General features: G+C 34.1%; 1 protein-coding gene across 1 annotated transcript; it reads left to right on the top strand.

Annotated features, from left to right (window-relative positions):
• The first annotated feature begins 498 nt into the window (after positions 1 to 498).
• On the top strand, positions 499 to 19,261 carry LOC140049324 (uncharacterized). Its single transcript, XM_072094193.1, has 6 exons — positions 499 to 510; positions 3,642 to 3,772; positions 5,747 to 6,736; positions 7,564 to 7,740; positions 9,641 to 10,012; positions 15,476 to 19,261. The coding sequence occupies exons 2-6, from the start codon at positions 3,721 to 3,723 to the stop codon at positions 17,161 to 17,163; spliced, it is 3,279 nt and encodes a 1,092-aa protein (XP_071950294.1). The 5' UTR covers positions 499 to 510; positions 3,642 to 3,720; the 3' UTR covers positions 17,164 to 19,261.
• The last annotated feature ends 1,022 nt before the right edge of the window (positions 19,262 to 20,283 follow it).

The raw sequence follows: 20,283 nt of genomic DNA, 5'->3' as shown, positions 1-20,283 counted from the left end.
GGATTTTAAGAAAAACATTCTTAGTTATATGTGTGCAAGTTAATACTATTTTGAACAATAGGTAATTCCTAGTATAGTTATTTTTATATTAATTCTCTTTAATTAAAATAAACCCTGGCTGTGCACCAAGTCATTAATGGTGAATCCCGAGATCCAATTATCTCAAAAGGACAACATTAGGGGCTGTCAATCACTTAGTTCAGACCCGGACGGTGGTCCAGAGAGCGTTTAGCTTACATTGGCTAAGCAAACATTCCTACGGGTTGAAGAAATGAAGACGGTAATTTTATAATGGTTAGTGATCTGCCTACAGCATCCACGGCAAGTTAACAGTGATGTCACGAGAGGTGGGAGGCTGTGGTAAATTTGTAAATCTGTGTTGTAGTTAACGTCGGGAAGGCTAGAGGCCTAGAGCAGATAAATGCGGAGTACTGCGTATACTGTGTTTTTAATTTAGCAAGATGTAAAATTCAGTTTCCGTAAGGACCAGAATAAGAAGCAGCCATTAAGGTAAGGATGAGTGAGGTAGTATAGTAGGTCTATCAAACCGATATTGGCGGGGGTTGGTGGCACACTTAAAAGTTATAGCCAAAGATGACGTAATGACAGAGTTGTACAAGAAGGGTTAATCCTCATAAGAAGCTGGAAATGTTAACGGAAGTAAAGCCACAGAAATACGATTATAATTGTATATTGTGTATTGATTTTGGAAATTACAATTATAACGTGTTGTAGGACTACAATAAAAGAAGGTCAGCTAACTAGATTAAAGAGAGATATTAATAATTCCAGCCGTACCGTGGGTAAAAACGATGTGTTTTTACATATTAGGCCTCAATATAAGACTATAAGACCGTCTTATTGTTGTACAGTTTATTTTAGAATCTCAGCTTTAAGTGATGGTCACTTTATTTGCCTTGCACACACCAAGTTTACCAATTGTAATTTTGTTTGCTCGTGTAAATAAAGTGCTTTTTTAGTCATGACTATCTCTCTCATGTTCCACAACAGTATCTGTAATATCATGGAGGTATCTTTTTGTATACCTCCATGGTAATATATACTCCACTTAAGGAGTCATCAGTATCCTGTGGTAGGCCATAGTAAAGCCTACTTGGCTGATGTAATGAAATTTGTAATACAATAAACTGAATTGTTTCCTTCTAAGAATATGAATGATTTGTTATAGTTTATATCTAAAAATGATGCATTTTTTGTGTTATATCTGAATAAATGGCCAATTTGTTAACATTAAAACAATAATAATAATATGGAGTGTATTGTGATATGTCCATATACCGTAGCTAATAGTACTACACAGTAACCGAAAAAATGTGAACGAAATGTAGGCCTACAATACAATAAATTATTTTTTGTGTGTAGGCCTATATTTTATATTTTTTTAATTTTATGTTAATTTTTTTAAATGTTGGTCGTTAAGTAAGATGACAAACATTATGTTAAAATTGAGTATAACATTAGCGTTAATTGCCAAGGCAACAAACGTGTCATCATTTTATTCGTCTGAACAGGTGCTTACATGGTCAGTACCAGTGTGGACAGCAATAGTCAGTGATTGATAATAGTTCATAAATCATATGCCATCGCTGTGATTTTCTTACTAGCATTACTAATATTTTACGATTACATTGAAGTACATGTATTCTTATGTTATGGACTGCTAAATGTCTGAAGTGGGTGACACCACATTATACGAGAGGCATGTCAAAGTTCAAGTACACTCGACCTCAAGTGATATTAAAACATATTATTGAGTTACAGAGTAACATGCAATTGATTATCATCATCACAACACACTGTACATTTGAATTGAAAAATACAATACACCGACTTATTTCTAAATAAATTACAATGAATTACATTCAATAAATATAGAGAATACTGGAAAACAATTACCATAATTTATGAACACAATGGTGAAATTGCAAAAACACAAAAGCAAACAACACAAAAAGCAGAGAGAGAAAAGAGAAACCCCTAAAAATAGTTCCCAACAAATATTTTAAGAAATTGGAAAAACTAAAGTGGTTTTAATAAAGAGAATGAACTATACTTCAACGAATCACATATTATTAGGCTAAACAAACATGCAGTAGGTCGATTCAAATTAGTTTCTAACTATAGATGCAATGTTAATATCACATGGGACTATAATAAAATATCAAACAATTCACCTCAAACTTCAACATGTTATTCGCATTATCAACGATTATGGTTGGTAAATGTGACTGTTAGTAATGGAATGTGCCGGACCCTGGGGGATAGCTGGTCTACCACCCCCACTCTCATGTAGAAAATTCATCCAAAATGAATAAGCGGCAACCTAATATTTTGGTGAAGTACAAAAGAACGAACCAGTTTTTGGAGTCATGGATATGATCGTAATATTTTTGTTAAGAGTTAAATTATTCAGGTTTAACATAAGATACTTTTGACTCTAGACTGATCTCATACCTTTATTCATTATTTATGAGGTAATAAATTGTTTAAATTAAAGAGGTATAGTCTATGGCATAGATGATTATATACAAACTGAAAAGTGGGTTCAGGTATTTATTACTGGCCTGGTTACGCTTTGTTTTGGAAACACGGACTAAAAAATAAACTTTCCACACGAGACAGATTCGACGCCATCCAAAAATTATCAATGAAAAACATATCCAAATTTGTACAAGCGAATTATTGATAGAGATAGTTGAGTATATGAGTGAAATTGTATATAAACTAAACTACTATAAATACGGTACGTTTGTGGGAGTGACTTTTGAAGTAGGGTTTAAATTTATTGAACAAGGATCAAAACGTTTTAGTAGGTCGTCTAGTCTATTGAAGTCTACTTTTATAGAGGCCTAGGCCTACCGGATTCAACAGGCACGTAACCCATTTTCAAGGAGCATTTAATACTACACGATTCTTAGGCCTAAGGATTTATATAGTTCTACATTATTTATTCTTGGAAGCCATATAGGTATAGCCATGTAACCGTGGTGATTGATCATTAAAACACCGTCATCAGATATCATAAGGTAAAACATTAATCACACATATGCCACGAGGTTTACAAATAATATATGTGTCGAATTATGGGCTTTTGTCAGATTTATTTATTATGGTGTCGAAAATGATGGGATTGTTTCATTAAGCGAAATAATTTTGTTCAGTTTAACACGATAGAATGAGAATACGGAATGCCCTGATTGCCTTTTATTTTGAAGTTTCAACTATTGACAACAACGTCAACCGTAGTAAATAATGCTGTATAGTTAGTATAAATACGGTAATAAAGCTGATTATTAGACCAAAATTAAGCAGCAGAAGGCATTATAAGCGTTTCATACATCATTGTTGAGTTAAATCCACACTGTCTTATAACGTCATAACTATATATATATATATATATATATATATATATATATATATATATATATATATATATATATATATATATATATATATATATATATATATATGTTACTCTTATTTTGTAGGTATATTATCAATTGCACTAGGTTGATGCAGAAGGCATTATAGGCATACATCATTGATTTGCGTTAACTCAACATCATCTCATAACTTCATAACTATGTTATTCTTATTTTGTAGGTATATTATCTTTGCAGTATGTTGATGCGCTAGTTACCGATAATACAATGAGACAGGTATTAATTGTTGCCATAGTAACGACGCGGTAGAGATCCGATGGAGAAAGACACGAGATGGATTTTGATCATCTTAATTTTTGTTTCATTAAGTAAGTATAATGTAATGATTATACAGTATACAACGACCTTAATGTTTTTTTTTGCATATGAATTGCGGATGACCATTCGCACATACATGTGTAGAAAAGGAAAAAAAAAGCGGTGTTGTATAACCTCCGCGAAACATCGGGATGGAAGACTAGCACTGATTGATCTCGGGCATGCGCAGATGTTATTAAAGGATTGGTATTGCATAGTTTGTGATGTCTCAAATAGACACTTCCATATTATTTGATTTAAACTCGAAGTATGTGATTTATTCTGACATTATAGCACGTAATCTATTCATATGTGATCATTCCATGGGTTGCTTCTATGTCCCGAGGCGGCTCAATAGCAAGGGTGTTTCATCCATTGAATACTAATCGCAAGATTTATTTAGTTTTGTCACATTAAACATGCTATTATCATAAGTGTTGATTCAGGTTTGTTTTACTGAATATTAAATCGTAGGATAAGAACATATACAATTTAAAGCAAAATATCGGTAACTTTGTATTTGGTATATAATAGTCGATGAATATATCAATAATGATTAGGCCTACATTTCAAAGTTAACTTCCTTTCATGAATTGTTAAACCTAGTAAAAAATCTGTTTTAAATGTTTATACATATATATTACCACATGATCTCATACAAATATTTTTTTCAAAAATGCGTTGGGCGTACACTTGTGTTAATCTCACCTTTGTATACGGGACGCCGACCGGAACATTGCAATTTATGTTGCCATAATAGTGTCTCGAATTGCACCCCGTAGTGCAGGTCTCTAAACCAATAAAACTGTTGTCATTTGAACAGTTCTTTTTGAATTTAGATGAGATAATTTGATAATACTTTCAAATTTAATTTGTAATTTACTTTTTATTCATTATTTCCTATTTATTCTCTACAAAATAATGACTATAACCTAAATGACAAACCTAAATTCACTTATAGAATAACCATAAGGTTGTCAAACAATTTAAATTTCTTTTATATCGGAAGACAAGTCATCCATATCAAGAAATTACAACTGTATATATTTCTATATATTCTATTATAATACATTAGAGTCATATCTTTTCTAAAATCTATATCGTATACTATTTATTACTATGGTGGTATACTTTATAATAGAATGGCAAACATATCATTTAATTTCTATCCAAGTTCATCGCATTTTTGCCAGTAATTTAATATAGCCAATTTCTGCGGTCAGCTATTTAAAAGAGCAAGCAAATAAATGTTAAGTTACACCCTTTTAAGTGGGCTTTTAATGTACAATTGAGTCGACACAGCCGCTTTTCATCATACATAACCTTCTTTTTAACTTTTGATTTTCCGGTTAAATGATACCGAGGCTAGAGGGTCACCACCGGGCATTCCGTGAAATAAATCCCATATAGTAAACAAGTTCTTTTGTTGATCAGAGTAATGTGAGAGATAGATCTAAGCACAGGAATCAATGAAGGTCCAAATTCAACCACGTAATTAAATGACCCAATTGTACTGACCTATTTGTTCAGATAATAAGCAAGAACATTTTAAAAACAATTTAAATTTTGCTTGACAAGTGACAGATTTGGATAATAGTTTTCAAAAGCGTCATTTTTTAGCTAAATCCATGAACTAAATACGTCGCTTGATTGGTTAAAATGCTTACGTCATTGCGCTGCGTCCTAGGAACCAAGCTTTATTTTATATGCGTAACCTTGTTACGTAAAATGTTAAACCGTATACTAGGCCTACTATATATTTACAAAACAGATATACAGGCTGTCATCAATGCATGACCTTAGCTCTGTCTACACTATCAAACTTTATGTGACAACAAAAATATGATGTGCCCATATATGGAAATGATAATTTCATATCACTACCATATTTGGGTATATCACTAGCATTTTTTTTCAAACTATTTTAATAGTGTACACAGAGCTTTTTTTGACTTTTTGTAATATCATTTTCCATTTCATTTTAGTTTGTTTCTGCCATGGAACTTATCTTGTACAGGCCCCTACAACACACATGGCCTTTAGTAATGTAAACATTTCAGTCAACTATACATTGGTGGAAAACAGTGGAAATAAATCAGACGCAATTTTGGAATTGATTGATATTGATACGAATCGATCATTGCATCGCAATCACGTGTCATCTCAAGCAGGGGTAGTTATATACCCATGCAGTATGTTTACCAACACAAGTAGGCTGATTGTTCAAGTGCTGGATGACAATGAAACGACGTTAGCCCAAAGCGACATCCTCACCGTGGAACCTCCATTTTTGGAGGTTGTTCGACCTTCAACACAATTGCAAACTCTTGACGGCCCTGTCGGAATATCACTCTATATGAAGTTTAACAATGGCCTTTGTCAACACAATCAACATGAGCTACTTTTTATTGCCAGATATCGGAAATACAACGATCATAAATCCGACCAAATCGAAGTATATTCGCAATCGATTGATTATCAAGAAGGACATTCAACAGTGACATTGGACTGCGAATATTTAGATACTGCTGGATATTATATATTTCTTGTTACAACTAAGAGTGGTACTGTATTAGGATCTAGTGATTTTATGAATGTATTATGGAACCCTAACTATAGCGTTACTGTGCCATCACCGAGTATATCAGAGTGCTCGAAAAACCAGTCGTTATCCGTTAACCATCAAGCTCCTTATTGTGGAAAATCAAATGATAAAATTCGAGTTTACGGCCAGACAAGCTATTCTGCCGAGGCCGGACCTATTGGCAGTCTAGCGTATATATTAGAGGTTGACACGCCTAACAATGAGTATGATAACAAAATAGCTTGTTCTAATTTTTATGAACCAGGTGCCCAACAAGCTAAGTCTGTTCCTACTCATCTGGGATATTGTTTTTTCTATGTAAGTGTAACGAGAACTGGTTCGGTACACGAACAAGCACGCATGTGCGTCCCCTTTTATTCGTCGGATATCGGTGAGTGAACTTCTATTATTTTAGGCCTACTTACTTAAATTTCAATTAAACATATCAAATACCGCCTAATCTTACTACTGTACATGAATTATTCGAATACTCTGAGTAGGTTTGTTTACAGATTACTGTATATTAACAGTACCACGTGGTGATGAAGATACAACAACAAAAAAACGCGCGCGTTCAAATGTTGATAAGAATGAACGGCATTTGTACGCGCGCGTCACGCATACATTTGCGGCTGCAATACGGGCGCCAATCGTCCATTAGAACACTCAAAGGATATTATAAATCAAATTGGTTATGATAACACATCGCACGTTCTCTTTATGTTGACATATAGAGAGATACAGCGTGATTTAAATTACCTAGTGTATATCAATTAGGAATAAAGAATGATAAATCAATGTCAGTTTTAATTAACTTGCTTACTCAGTATTCTGTCTGATTTCTGGTTTAACATTCTATTTAAATGGAAGCGTAAAAAATCGCAGCTATGACTTTTCCCCCTTCCACACAATCGCAATATTCGAATACTGCATAAAAATATAATGTAAAATTTAGCCACATGGTTCTGCAGCTGTCACTAGGTAGACATTAACTGACTATTGATAGTCATCTAGATACGAGTCTAGGTGTATTAAGCAATATGTCAGTAGTCCGTTAAGATTTACCTAGTGACACTGCACAATAGGGTGATATAGCTGTCTTAAACTTATATTTCTCTGTATGATGTTTTGCTAAGTAGTATTGCCTGTAAATGTTATTATTATTTGTCAATATACAGTAGTAATAATGTAAATCAATTTATATTTTTCTTAAAATAGCAATAGCTGGTGGTTGGTCTGAATGGGGTGAGTGGAGTGCCTGTACTGCTAGCTGTAGTGGTGGAAGTCGTCATAGAACGCGTGGCTGTGAGAACCCAGTTCCTAAAAATGGTGGTGCTCTGTGCAATGGTGATTACGTCAAAACTGAGGAGTGTAACTTATTCATCTGCCCTACAGGTAAGAATGGAACTTGGGAAACCAATAAAGACCACAATGACATTCCCTTCTTATGGTATCGTCTCTAGCGACATAACACCTACAATCTAAGTTATTAACGTAGGCCTACATCTCTTTCTAAATAATATGTCTCTAGCCTATGTGTAGTCAGCAGAAACGATACCGCTAATACACCTATCTCAGTGACTTGCGATAGTCAGTTAAGATGTATCTAGTGACAGCTGCAGAATGGGTTGTGTACAGTATAATGGTGCATCGGTTTCGTCAAACTTTGTATACTTATTTTGAATTGGAAGTATACGTCGTGAATTCGGGCGATAGTACGTGTATTCATTTGCATTCTATTAACTAAATACGTGACTCACAACAACATACCCTCAAGTATTGTCACTTTGAAATAATGTTGTCGAAATTGTATACATGCCTCGAAGAAATTCAAAATTGAACTTGCATCTACTTGTTGGCATTATTCGTACATAATTATACTTTATACTCAGGTTTATCAAGTGCCAATGGTTAATCTAAAACTCATATCTTCTTAGAAATCGAATTTAATCTACTTGTGAAAACTCTCTATGTTTTCTTATTAATCATCTGATTACTTACTAAAAAGAGAAAGAATTACATTATTTCCTAAAAAAAAAGAGAGTCGTTATAAATTTATAATAAAATGTTGCGTGCTTGATTTGACCCATTAGAATTAAGTTGATTTTTCTTTCGACTATATAGGCTATCATTGGTTTCCAATTTAATGTATTTGGTTGTAATTTCTTTTGCATTCACATTGTCTTGTAATCTTATGTTGAAACCGAATAAAATCAAATCAAATCTTTATTTCCAGCGCAACAAATCAAAATATTTCTTACGTTTTGGTTTGTACAATGTTTTTATTTTCAAAAAGATTTATAAATAATACTCTCCTCAATACAACTCTCTAATGATCTTATTAATTAGTTTATTGCCGTTTGAATTCATAATTTGGTTTAAATAAGTTATTTTAATAAGAAAAAGGACGTAAAAACAGTAATTAGAGCATCTGGTATGCAAATAAGGCAAAATAAACTTAATAACGTCTATTTCCATAATCTCGAGTTTCCACAGAAAATATGTGATGTTCTGAGTGAGTAAGTAAATCTAAATGACCTCATAGTTGTTTTTCTAACCTTTCTGGAGTAATACAAATTGAATAATGAAGACATTATGGAGGTTTTTGCATTAGCGAATAAGCCATTTAAACACGTTGAAACGACAAATGAAGCACTGCTACGACGTGTCTGTCAGGGATAATGAAATGCGCGTACGTATCCATCTAATCTACTACGCGCACAATAATTACAAGCAATATGGTACATAATTAAAACCGACATACCGATGATTCTGTATAGCGATGGAATAGTTATGACTGTTGTAGATTAAGTGAAAGTGCTGAGATACTAGTTCGATGATTATATAGAACAATGTAAATAAGCCTACAAAATACGTTTCTGACATCATTATCTTAAAATACAAAAAATAGAGTCAAATGTAAAAATGATTGTGTCATACCACTCATCAACTATAAACATTTATACTATACATTCTTAATTTAATATTGTCATACCAGTACTATAAAATAAATTATATCTCATTTTCTTCAAAATTAGATATGTTTTTTACTAATACAAAATAATCGTTGTTTTTTGTTTGGATATTAATAATTGTTTAATTAAAAGTGTTTATTATATGCTATTTTGAAGTACAGTATTATCATCGTCTGATGCCATATACAGTAGTTTAAGCAAGTTGTTTATTAATCTTGGATAGGAGTTTCCATTGTTTGTTTTCCATACAGTCGCTACTGTGGATGAAAGTGCTTTGTAGACTTATCAATAATTATATTCACCAATTATTTTCTGTTTAGTTTCAGGGAATAATCAACTACCAAAAACGTATAACACGTGTGGATGTGGTTGTTTAGTGGAGAGTCCTTCTGGTATCATCGATGCGTACGAGAAAGACTGTCATTCTCGCGCAACCTGGATAATACGTGTAAACCATGGATATCGCGTCAACATCACGTTCAATTCGTTTGACCTATCTTCCAGTGGCCGTTATCAGGAGTACCTAAGGATACGGGACGGTGATGATGTTGACGCACCTATTTTATTATTCGTAACGGGAACGCGTCGACCGATTCCAGTCGTGTCAACTGGGGATGTGATGTTCTTAGAGTATAAGATATATCGCTCGAATAGCTACAGGCATGGATTCCTAGCGACATTTAATTCAACAAGTAAGTAAATTATGTATTTTTGTTTGTTTTCTTATTTTAATGTATTGTAATGTTTAGTAATGCGTGTTAAAGTTCGGTTCCCAACAGCGACGCAACACGCCACCGGTGAACGCGCGCGCGCGAGTTGACCAATGACAATCGACAGTTCGAATAATCTATAACTTATTGCATTGCGCCTTTAAGTGGGATCCAAGTATTAGGAAGACCATTTTTATTATAAGTATAATCTTGAGATGTTTCCGTACAACATATATCTAATGGAGTACTGCTAGCTATAATTACTACATTACTCCACTTTTGGCGCTTTTAATTAAGGCGAATTTAAAAAGAAATTTAATGTTTTAACACGTTGGGGCAATGACGACTAGATGCCAACATTTATATCTTTATGGCCTACGCACCATTTCATACGACGAATTGACATTTTTAGTTCCTTAAAACACAATCATAATATGTATATGTATGTATTCTTGTAATGTAATATGGTATTATAAATATAATATGTCCCCATGCGCTCTTTAAAGCTAATACCTTTGGTTTTCTACATCATAAACACTTGCTAATGTCGTAAACTGTGATAATGTCATGACCCCACCCGTATTGTTCATGCATTCAAATGTTTAAAAACAATCCTTTCTTTTTATTAAAAAGAATAATTCAGATATAAAAATGTGTTTTAAAGTCGATTAAAAAATATGTTTTAAAATCGATTAAAAAAATGTGTTTAAAAATCGATTGAAACAATGTATCTACCTTTGCAATATTGAAAAACTAATGTATTGTTTAAAGACCATACTAGTGACGTAAATAATATTATACGCTCATTATTCATATGAATCTTCCAAATTTTGTACTGATTTAAAGCTATTTCTACACTATCAAACTTTATGTGACAAAAAAATATGATGTGCCCATATATGGACATGATGATGTCATATCACTACCATACTTGGTCATATCACCACAATATTTGGGTACATCACACTTTTTTTTATCAAACTAGTTTGATAGTGTAGACAGAGCTTAAGTTACATCATTTGTCGTTTTTACTCTCAATTAATAAATACCATTCTCGACTAATTGGTTAATATAAATCTATAATCAAGAGTCTTTTTTCGCTTTAATAACTCAATACCGAACTTAAGTACTATACGTAATGCTCTGGGTAAGATATTGATATCCAAAGATGTAGACTACTAATTTGTGCTAATATCCTTTCTGAATATAATATTCCCATCTAACATCACCATTATTTGTTATGGCACTTGGGGCTAAAAGTAATTTCAATGTAGGTGGCGCTATAAATGAATGTGTGTTATCTTTGTCAAATAAATTTCCGCAGCCAAAACAAAGTTATTTTTTAACCAATAAAGTGCGCATGATCAGTTTATTATTATTAAAACAACCAAATGACCAATCACAACGCAACAATTTGTCCTACAGGTCAAAGGTTAAAATGATCGCATTTATCCAATAATTTGAATGATATAATTATCGGTTATTTTTTTCGAGCTGAATCGGTTAAACACCGTTTCCACAGGCAGTTTATCGGTTAATTATCGGCTAATTATCGGTTAATTTTTGGCTGCGGAAACATGGCCTACATGAAAGTTGTAATTGTGCATCAAAGAAAATTCAAGGATTAACACATACCTCATTATCATTAGTAGTCCATTGGTAGGCGTACTCACTCAGTGTCAAGTATTAACACATACCTCATTATCATTAGTAGTCCATTGGTAGGCGTACTCACTCAGTGTCAAGTATTAACACATACCTCATTATCATTAGTAGTCCATTGGTAGGCGTACTCACTCAGTGTCAAGTATTAACACATACCTCATTATCATTAGTAGTCCATTGGTAGGCGTACTCACTCAGTGTCAAGTATTAACACATACCTCATTATCATTAGTAGTCCATTGGTAGGCGTACTCACTCAGTGTCAAGTATTAACACATACCTCATTATCATTAGTAGTCCATTGGTAGGCGTACTCACCCAGTGTCAAGTATTAACACATACCTCATTATCATTAGTAGTCCATTGGTAGGCGTACTCACCCAGTGTCAAGTATTAACACATACCTCATTATCATTAGTAGTCCATTGGTAGGCGTACTCACTCAGTGTCAAGTATTAACACATACCTCATTATCATTAGTAGTCCATTGGTAGGCGTACTCACTCAGTGTCAAGTATTAACACATACCTCATTATCATTAGTAGTCCATTGGTAGGCGTACTCACTCAGTGTCAAGTATTAACACATACCTCATTATCATTAGTAGTCCATTGGTAGGCGTACTCACTCAGTGTCAAGTATTAACACATACCTCATTATCATTAGTAGTCCATTGGTAGGCGTACTCACTCAGTGTCAAGTATTAACACATACCTCATTATCATTAGTAGTCCATTGGTAGGCGTACTCACTCAGTGTCAAGTATTAACACATACCTCATTATCATTAGTAGTCCATTGGTAGGCGTACTCACCCAGTGTCAAGTATTAACACATACCTCATTATCATTAGTAGTCCATTGGTAGGCGTACTCACTCAGTGTCAAGTATTAACACATACCTCATTATCATTAGTAGTCCATTGGTAGGCGTACTCACTCAGTGTCAAGTATTAACACATACCTCATTATCATTAGTAGTCCATTGGTAGGCGTACTCACTCAGTGTCAAGTATTAACACATACCTCATTATCATTAGTAGTCCATTGGTAGGCGTACTCACTCAGTGTCAAGTATTAACACATACCTCATTATCATTAGTAGTCCATTGGTAGGCGTACTCACTCAGTGTCAAGTATTAACACATACCTCATTATCATTAGTAGTCCATTGGTAGGCGTACTCACCCAGTGTCAAGTATTAACACATACCTCATTATCATTAGTAGTCCATTGGTAGGCGTACTCACTCAGTGTCAAGTATTAACACATACCTCATTATCATTAGTAGTCCATTGGTAGGCGTACTCACTCAGTGTCAAGTATTAACACATACCTCATTATCATTAGTAGTCCATTGGTAGGCGTACTCACTCAGTGTCAAGTATTAACACATACCTCATTATCATTAGTAGTCCATTGGTAGGCGTACTCACCCAGTGTCAAGTATTAACACATACCTCATTATCATTAGTAGTCCATTGGTAGGCGTACTCACTCAGTGTCAAGTATTAACACATACCTCATTATCATTAGTAGTCCATTGGTAGGCGTACTCACTCAGTGTCAAGTATTAACACATACCTCATTATCATTAGTAGTCCATTGGTAGGCGTACTCACTCAGTGTCAAGTATTAACACATACCTCATTATCATTAGTAGTCCATTGGTAGGCGTACTCACTCAGTGTCAAGTATTAACACATACCTCATTATCATTAGTAGTCCATTGGTAGGCGTACTCACCCAGTGTCAAGTATTAACACATACCTCATTATCATTAGTAGTCCATTGGTAGGCGTACTCACTCAGTGTCAAGTATTAACACATACCTCATTATCATTAGTAGTCCATTGGTAGGCGTACTCACTCAGTGTCAAGTATTAACACATACCTCATTATCATTAGTAGTCCATTGGTAGGCGTACTCACTCAGTGTCAAGTATTAACACATACCTCATTATCATTAGTAGTCCATTGGTAGGCGTACTCACTCAGTGTCAAGTATTAACACATACCTCATTATCATTAGTAGTCCATTGGTAGGCGTACTCACTCAGTGTCAAGTATTAACACATACCTCATTATCATTAGTAGTCCATTGGTAGGCGTACTCACCCAGTGTCAAGTATTAACACATACCTCATTATCATTAGTAGTCCATTGGTAGGCGTACTCACTCAGTGTCAAGTATTAACACATACCTTATTATCATTAGTAGTCCATTGGTAGGCGTACTCACTCAGTGTCAAGTATTAACACATACCTCATTATCATTAGTAGTCCATTGGTAGGCGTACTCACTCAGTGTCAAGTATTAACACATACCTCATTATCATTAGTAGTCCATTGGTAGGCGTACTCACTCAGTGTCAAGTATTAACACATACCTCATTATCATTAGTAGTCCATTGGTAGGCGTACTCACTCAGTGTCAAGTATTAACACATACCTCATTATCATTAGTAGTCCATTGGTAGGCGTACTCACTCAGTGTCAAGTATTAACACATACCTCATTATCATTAGTAGTCCATTGGTAGGCGTACTCACTCAGTGTCAAGTATTAACACATACCTCATTATCATTAGTAGAGTCCATTGGTAGGCGTACTCACTCAGTGTCAAGTATTAACACATACCTCATTATCATTAGTAGTCCATTGGTAGGCGTACTCACTCAGTTTCAAGTATTAACACATACCTCATTATCATTAGTAGTCCATTGGTAGGCGTACTCACTCAGTGTCAAGTATTAACACATACCTCATTATCATTAGTAGTCCATTGGTAGGCGTACTCACTCAGTGTCAAGTATTAACACATACCTCATTATCATTAGTAGTCCATTGGTAGGCGTACTCACTCAGTGTCAAGTATTAACACATACCTCATTATCATTAGTAGTCCATTGGTAGGCGTACTCACTCAGTGTCGCTTGCCTGCTCATCTTTCTCTCACTCTGTATTAATTGTACTTTCATGGCTTCTCAGCCAACCGTTTTCTCACTCGGTGTCGCTTGCCTGCTCATCTTTCTCTCACTCTGTATTAATTGTACTTTCATGGCTTCTCAGCCAACCGTTTTCTCACTCGGTGTCGCTTGCCCGCTCACCTTTCTCTCATTCTGTATTAATTGTACTTTCATGGCTTCTCAGCCAACCGTTTTCGTCATTTTCCTATTACAAAATGTATTTTGTTTGATATCATTTAATAAACAGTTTTATATATACTATATAATTGCCTTTTATACGATAAAGTATTTTGTCATTTACATACAATTTGGTATTGTTGAATGTAATGTTGGTTATTTTTAAAACTCTAATGACGAATTATCACTGTAGGGTGAATTTTTTTAAAATTAAAAATTAAAAGAAAAAAAAATTATATTACTGAACGTAGGAAGTGGCGGATTGAATTCGATTCAATTTATTCTCTACTGCCATCAAGGGCAAATGTTCACATAAACAGATAAAACAAACAAAATACATAATATAAAAAAAACTATTTAAAAATTATTTACAATTTAATTAAAATTGTAACATCACCTGGTAGGGCAAAATGAGGTTTACTATTTTTAGAGAACCCAACAGCCATAAACACATACACAGAAACTACAGAAAATAATAGAAAAGATTGGCTAAGACTTGAGGAAGGTTAAATCCAACAGAGATTGAATAAGCCATGAATGAATGAATGAACCACAAAAATACAATTATTTCTCTGGGAGGAATAGAAATATATTTTTCATATTTACTTACAGTTTTACATTTTTGTTTTCTTTCAGAGAAAGAAGGCGTAATTGAAGCTACAAAGAAAGAGCATATTTATGAAAATCCGAATCCAGACCAGTTTTCCGGAAATACCATCATGATGGCTGGAGTGATCACGTGTGTATGTGTAATCTTCATAACAGTTGCTGCCGTAACTTACATTTACATCAAGAGTGGCTTAATGTTGGAGTGTATACGAAACATTAAACCTCGAATCAAGTCAGAGTTTTCTATTCCAGCAGAACAAGATAAATGCTCCCCTGTGCATCGACCATATAAAACAGACATACCGAGTGACATGGACGATAGAGGCAATCCTGATGGCAAAGTCTGCGATAGGAGTCAAATGTATCTAGCAAAAGAAGAACATTCGAATCTGGATTCAAATGACTTCCCACGTCGACTGATATCTATTGACAGCGATGACTGCCGTAAAGACCCTCTTGGACAGGACCAATCGTTTACAGGTGCAATAAACGCCTCATTCGATGACCGTAATCCTGATGGTCAGAGGAACCACAGATATTCATTTCACAGTGATGGTAGTCGAAGTAGCTTTCAAATCAAGTACACCATGCGAGAAGGACCGTCTGGATATTCCCGTCAAGCCTCGATCAATAGCTGTGATTCTTCTAACACTTTACCATCAAACTTTCAATTCGCTGCACCATACGTCAACCGAGAAGGCAATCTAACACCACTCGGGTTTGCAATTTCAAGAAGTTTAAGTCTTTGTCATGAGAAAGACAACCCGTTGGTTGGAAATCAAGATCAGCGGAGGTCACAGAGCACTTGTGGCATTACAGATATACTTCCAGAAACTCATTTGGTAAGTGGTAAAGACGGGGATAGACAAACGACACCCACATCGACACAAGTGGTTGTTCACTCGGAAAAAACGAATAGCGATACTAGGAGTCCTACAAGTCGTGTTCCACGAAAGCTACCAGCGGCTCCCAGACCAGCTTTCTATGAATTCCAAATGGAACAACCTGATCAGAATTCACCTCAACGTACTGTTACTCCAACTCGGCAAAAGAATTCTAAAACACGTCGACTAAGTTCAAACAAAAACGCGGTTATGACAATCAATGAAGAACCATCAGAAAGTACAGAGAGATTAGATTCGGAGACAATGAGTCCGTCAGAAAGTGTCGCTAGCCATATGTCCATGACAAGAGAGTCGCCGCCCGGTGGACCAGTACGACGTCTGAAACAGAAAGCCGCCAAACGTCAACGGAAATCAACTGAATGTCTTTCGTCAGCAGAGTCAGATTTGAATCCAATGAGACTATCTTTTTACAGTACAAGTTCCCAAGAGTATATGTTCAGTGATGAACAACCATCACCGATACGAAAACTTGAAAAGAAAGACGATAGACATATGTGGAGACAAGTATTTATTAGCGATGAAAGTCTGTCAAAGACAATTTCTGGTGGCAGTGCAGAGTCTAGTCCCACGCGGAGAAGATTACCAGAAACTCCTACTAAACGACCAAATTCATTCAATAATAACCAGTTCCCATCAAATACACAAATTATTGGTGATATGGTAATTTATCAGGAAGAAAATGAACTAGAGTTTGATAACTACATGCCAAACTTACCAGGATCTTATTTTGAAGGGAATTTTAATTACCCAGCCGGAGATTTAGGTTCCGATATGGATTTGTTTGAAGGCCTAGAAATTTCAAAGGTTTAAACAGTTGTGGAACTACAATTGTTTGGACATGACAATATAACCGTGCTCCAATTCCAGCAATTGCACTTTCGTTTTTGTTTTGTGCTGTTCCTCAGTTTAAGACCAGCTGTAGTTTTGCTATACTTACCAGCTGTTTGTAAAACGTTAAGGTGGAAACATTTTAACTATTTGTATTTAGTTTAATATTTAGAATGGTTGTATTTATTATCTTGAATACCAGTTGTAAATAATTATCTGCGAATGTGCCAATTATTTAGAAAAATTAAGTACAGTATATAAACAAATATTATTTTTAAATACTATATATTTCGAATTATAAAAGTTATTTTTATTATTTTCGTTTCGTAATTTGTCTTATTGTCAATCCATTTTATTGTATAGAAATACATGTTAAATCAAAGCAAACATTGCATCTTATATGGTTGTAGATTGTATAGATATAATGTGATTTTTTTATTCATAAAATATATATCAGTGTATACTATAAATGACCTCTTATGAAGATTGTATTATTTCTACTGATATTTATTAATATGGATGAATATTATAGAATAATGGTAATTATCTTCGTAAAGTGTAATCATTTGGTGTTATCTTGTAGCACAAAATTGCTATTTTTTAAACGTTAAAGATTTTGTGTGTTTGCAAATGATCATAATTACAGTACCGGTATTTCATAAGTATCAAACAAGAGCAAACATCAACTATATAATAACCTTCGCCATTTAAGTGTCATAATGATATTTAATCTATTACGTGATTATTCAATCAACGATTGAATTTGTTTTTGTGTTTCATCATCATTTATACGCACACGTACCAATGAACATTTAAACATGTGCGTATAAATGATCAATTGAAGGCGCGCGTACCAATCATTATTTGAACGCGTGCGTACTGTACCAATCAGAATGCTAACGCGTGTGAATAATGAGTACGTACCAATGATCATATGACATTTGAACTCGTGAGTATCAATGTCTGTGATAAGACATAATAATATAAACATACAAAACCCAAAATATGATGAATAAACGTGTACACAAAAAGTACAGTAATTGTATGTCAATTTTGATGTAAAATAAATAGCTGTTATTGTGATTATTGTTGAGTATACGCACTTAGTGATTAATTGTAAAAAACCAATAGGCCTACTTAAAGATGTATTGTCCCCCTGAAAAAAAGAAATTTGTAATTTTTTTTAACATGCCATTTTAATGTCACATAATAATTATCCACTTTGAACAAAAATTAAATCGAAAAAAAATTCTATTTAATTGAAAAAAAAAACCAGTAATTTAAAGCAAAAAATAGCCAATGGGTTTTTGGTTGATCCAATTTGACCATTTATTTTGTCATTTTATATGAGAAAACATATTTTTTCTTTTACTTTATTATAACTGCAAAATAACCTGTTCAAAATCTGACTTAATTAATCTTCATTTTCATGTTTTTGAGGGAACAATACATCTTTAAAGATATTACGAATTGCAGACCTACACATTAGGCCTAATGCGATTTGCAGTAACTTTTAGCTTAACGATGATCACATGCAATAGGCCAATATAAAATGATTCTAGAAAAATTCTAGTAATTTAGTCATTGCTGTTTCACTTTATAATGTATTGCTGTAAGTGTTTTTTTTATTCTCCTACACCACCGTACCAATTCAATTTGATCAAAATGCTCAGTGTTGGCAATTTGAGAGGTGTAGAGTAACATGGTACTATTAATTACGTTCTTTTCAAAATTAAAATAAAATAAATACAAAAAACTCTTTGTTCATGATTGGTAGTGTATCTATAATTTAGATACCATGTAACGTTGGTTAAATTCAACAATGTATTTAATATTTAAGCCTTCGGACCTATTTCAATCTTCCGGATCTACAGTACCACCACTGGCTGCCTGTCCTGTAGGCCTAATCTCTTCTAACTCAAGACAGGTAACCAGTTCACTGTCAGGGGTTTTGGACCATTCTTGTACCTCACTAGAACCAAAGACGAGAAACTCACCAATCCAAACACTTTTAAACCGGCTATCATCCAAAATATTTTCCTCCATTGATAATAAACTGTGTTCTGAAAGGCAATGAGTGCAACAAGCGTGATATATTTGTACATTCGCTATATTTTTTTCAATTGTGCCGAGTGGTTACCAAATCAATTATCCTGATTAAAACACGAATAATTAATAAACATCATAATTACACCACTTCTAATTAAAAGTCCTACCACCGATGGGGCAATGAATCCGGACACGTTCGATGTAGCCATAATTCCAATTATTAATACGGAATGGTTAGGTGCAATATCTATCGCAACTGCTTCGATAGATGGTATGTACAATCCGTACACACTGAAAGCAGCAATTATTAAGATGACAGAAAGGTATCAACAGTATTACCTGATACCGAAAGTGATAAAAATGTACTACGTTCGTTCAATTTCAACCAGTTTGTAACGAGATTAATTACAGCTGGGTAAACAAAGCCCTTAAGAAATAAAACAACAAAAAAGTTTTATTTTAAAATATTTTAACTTATTAATTCCAAAAGCTTGAACTATACAGTCGTAATTGGTTGGTCACTTATATCCATCAAATGTTCCACTAATAAAACCCTATTTGCGGACAAGAGTCCATGTCAATGTATTCAGTCAAGTATAAAAACTACTTTAAAAGTATATATTCTCCACGATTCATAAAATACACACAATAACATCAACCATTGTATGCTTAAGAGTTCAATTTCCTTTATTTTAATCAAGGCCATAGCCTTGATTTAACAAAAGGGAACAATTTTAATATTGTCGTTGAACACAATGTCTTCTTTTCTAGGGTCCAAGTGACGTACTATATGCACAATTATATTATACAAGTAGGTGTTTGTCCTAGTTTGTCGTAAATTGAAATTCTCTATATAAAACCCAAAATAAGTGCACACGGGTGTCTAGAAAACTAAGATCTAAGATATTCTAGACTCCCAGTGAATTACTAACGGTATTACTAATTATAGAATAGTAATTCTAGTCAACTGGACTTACTTGGTAATAGTAACACATTGACGTTTCACAACCTATCCATGTCTTATCATCAGGCCGACTAACGTGGCATTCCAGT

The sequence above is a fragment of the Antedon mediterranea genome, chromosome 5 (assembly GCF_964355755.1).
Source record: "Antedon mediterranea chromosome 5, ecAntMedi1.1, whole genome shotgun sequence".
Lineage (NCBI taxonomy): Eukaryota > Metazoa > Echinodermata > Crinoidea > Comatulida > Antedonidae > Antedon > Antedon mediterranea.
This window is presented reverse-complemented; position numbering and strand designations above follow the sequence as displayed.

Coding starts and splice junctions, on each gene's coding strand:
- LOC140049324 (XM_072094193.1), top strand. CDS start 3,721: ATGGAGAAAGACACGAGATGGATTTTGATCATCTTAATTTTTGTTTCA. Junction 3,773..5,746: donor CTTAATTTTTGTTTCATTAA/GTAAGTATAATG, acceptor ATTTCATTTTAG/TTTGTTTCTGCCATGGAACT. Junction 7,741..9,640: donor CTTATTCATCTGCCCTACAG/GTAAGAATGGAA, acceptor TTTTCTGTTTAG/TTTCAGGGAATAATCAACTA.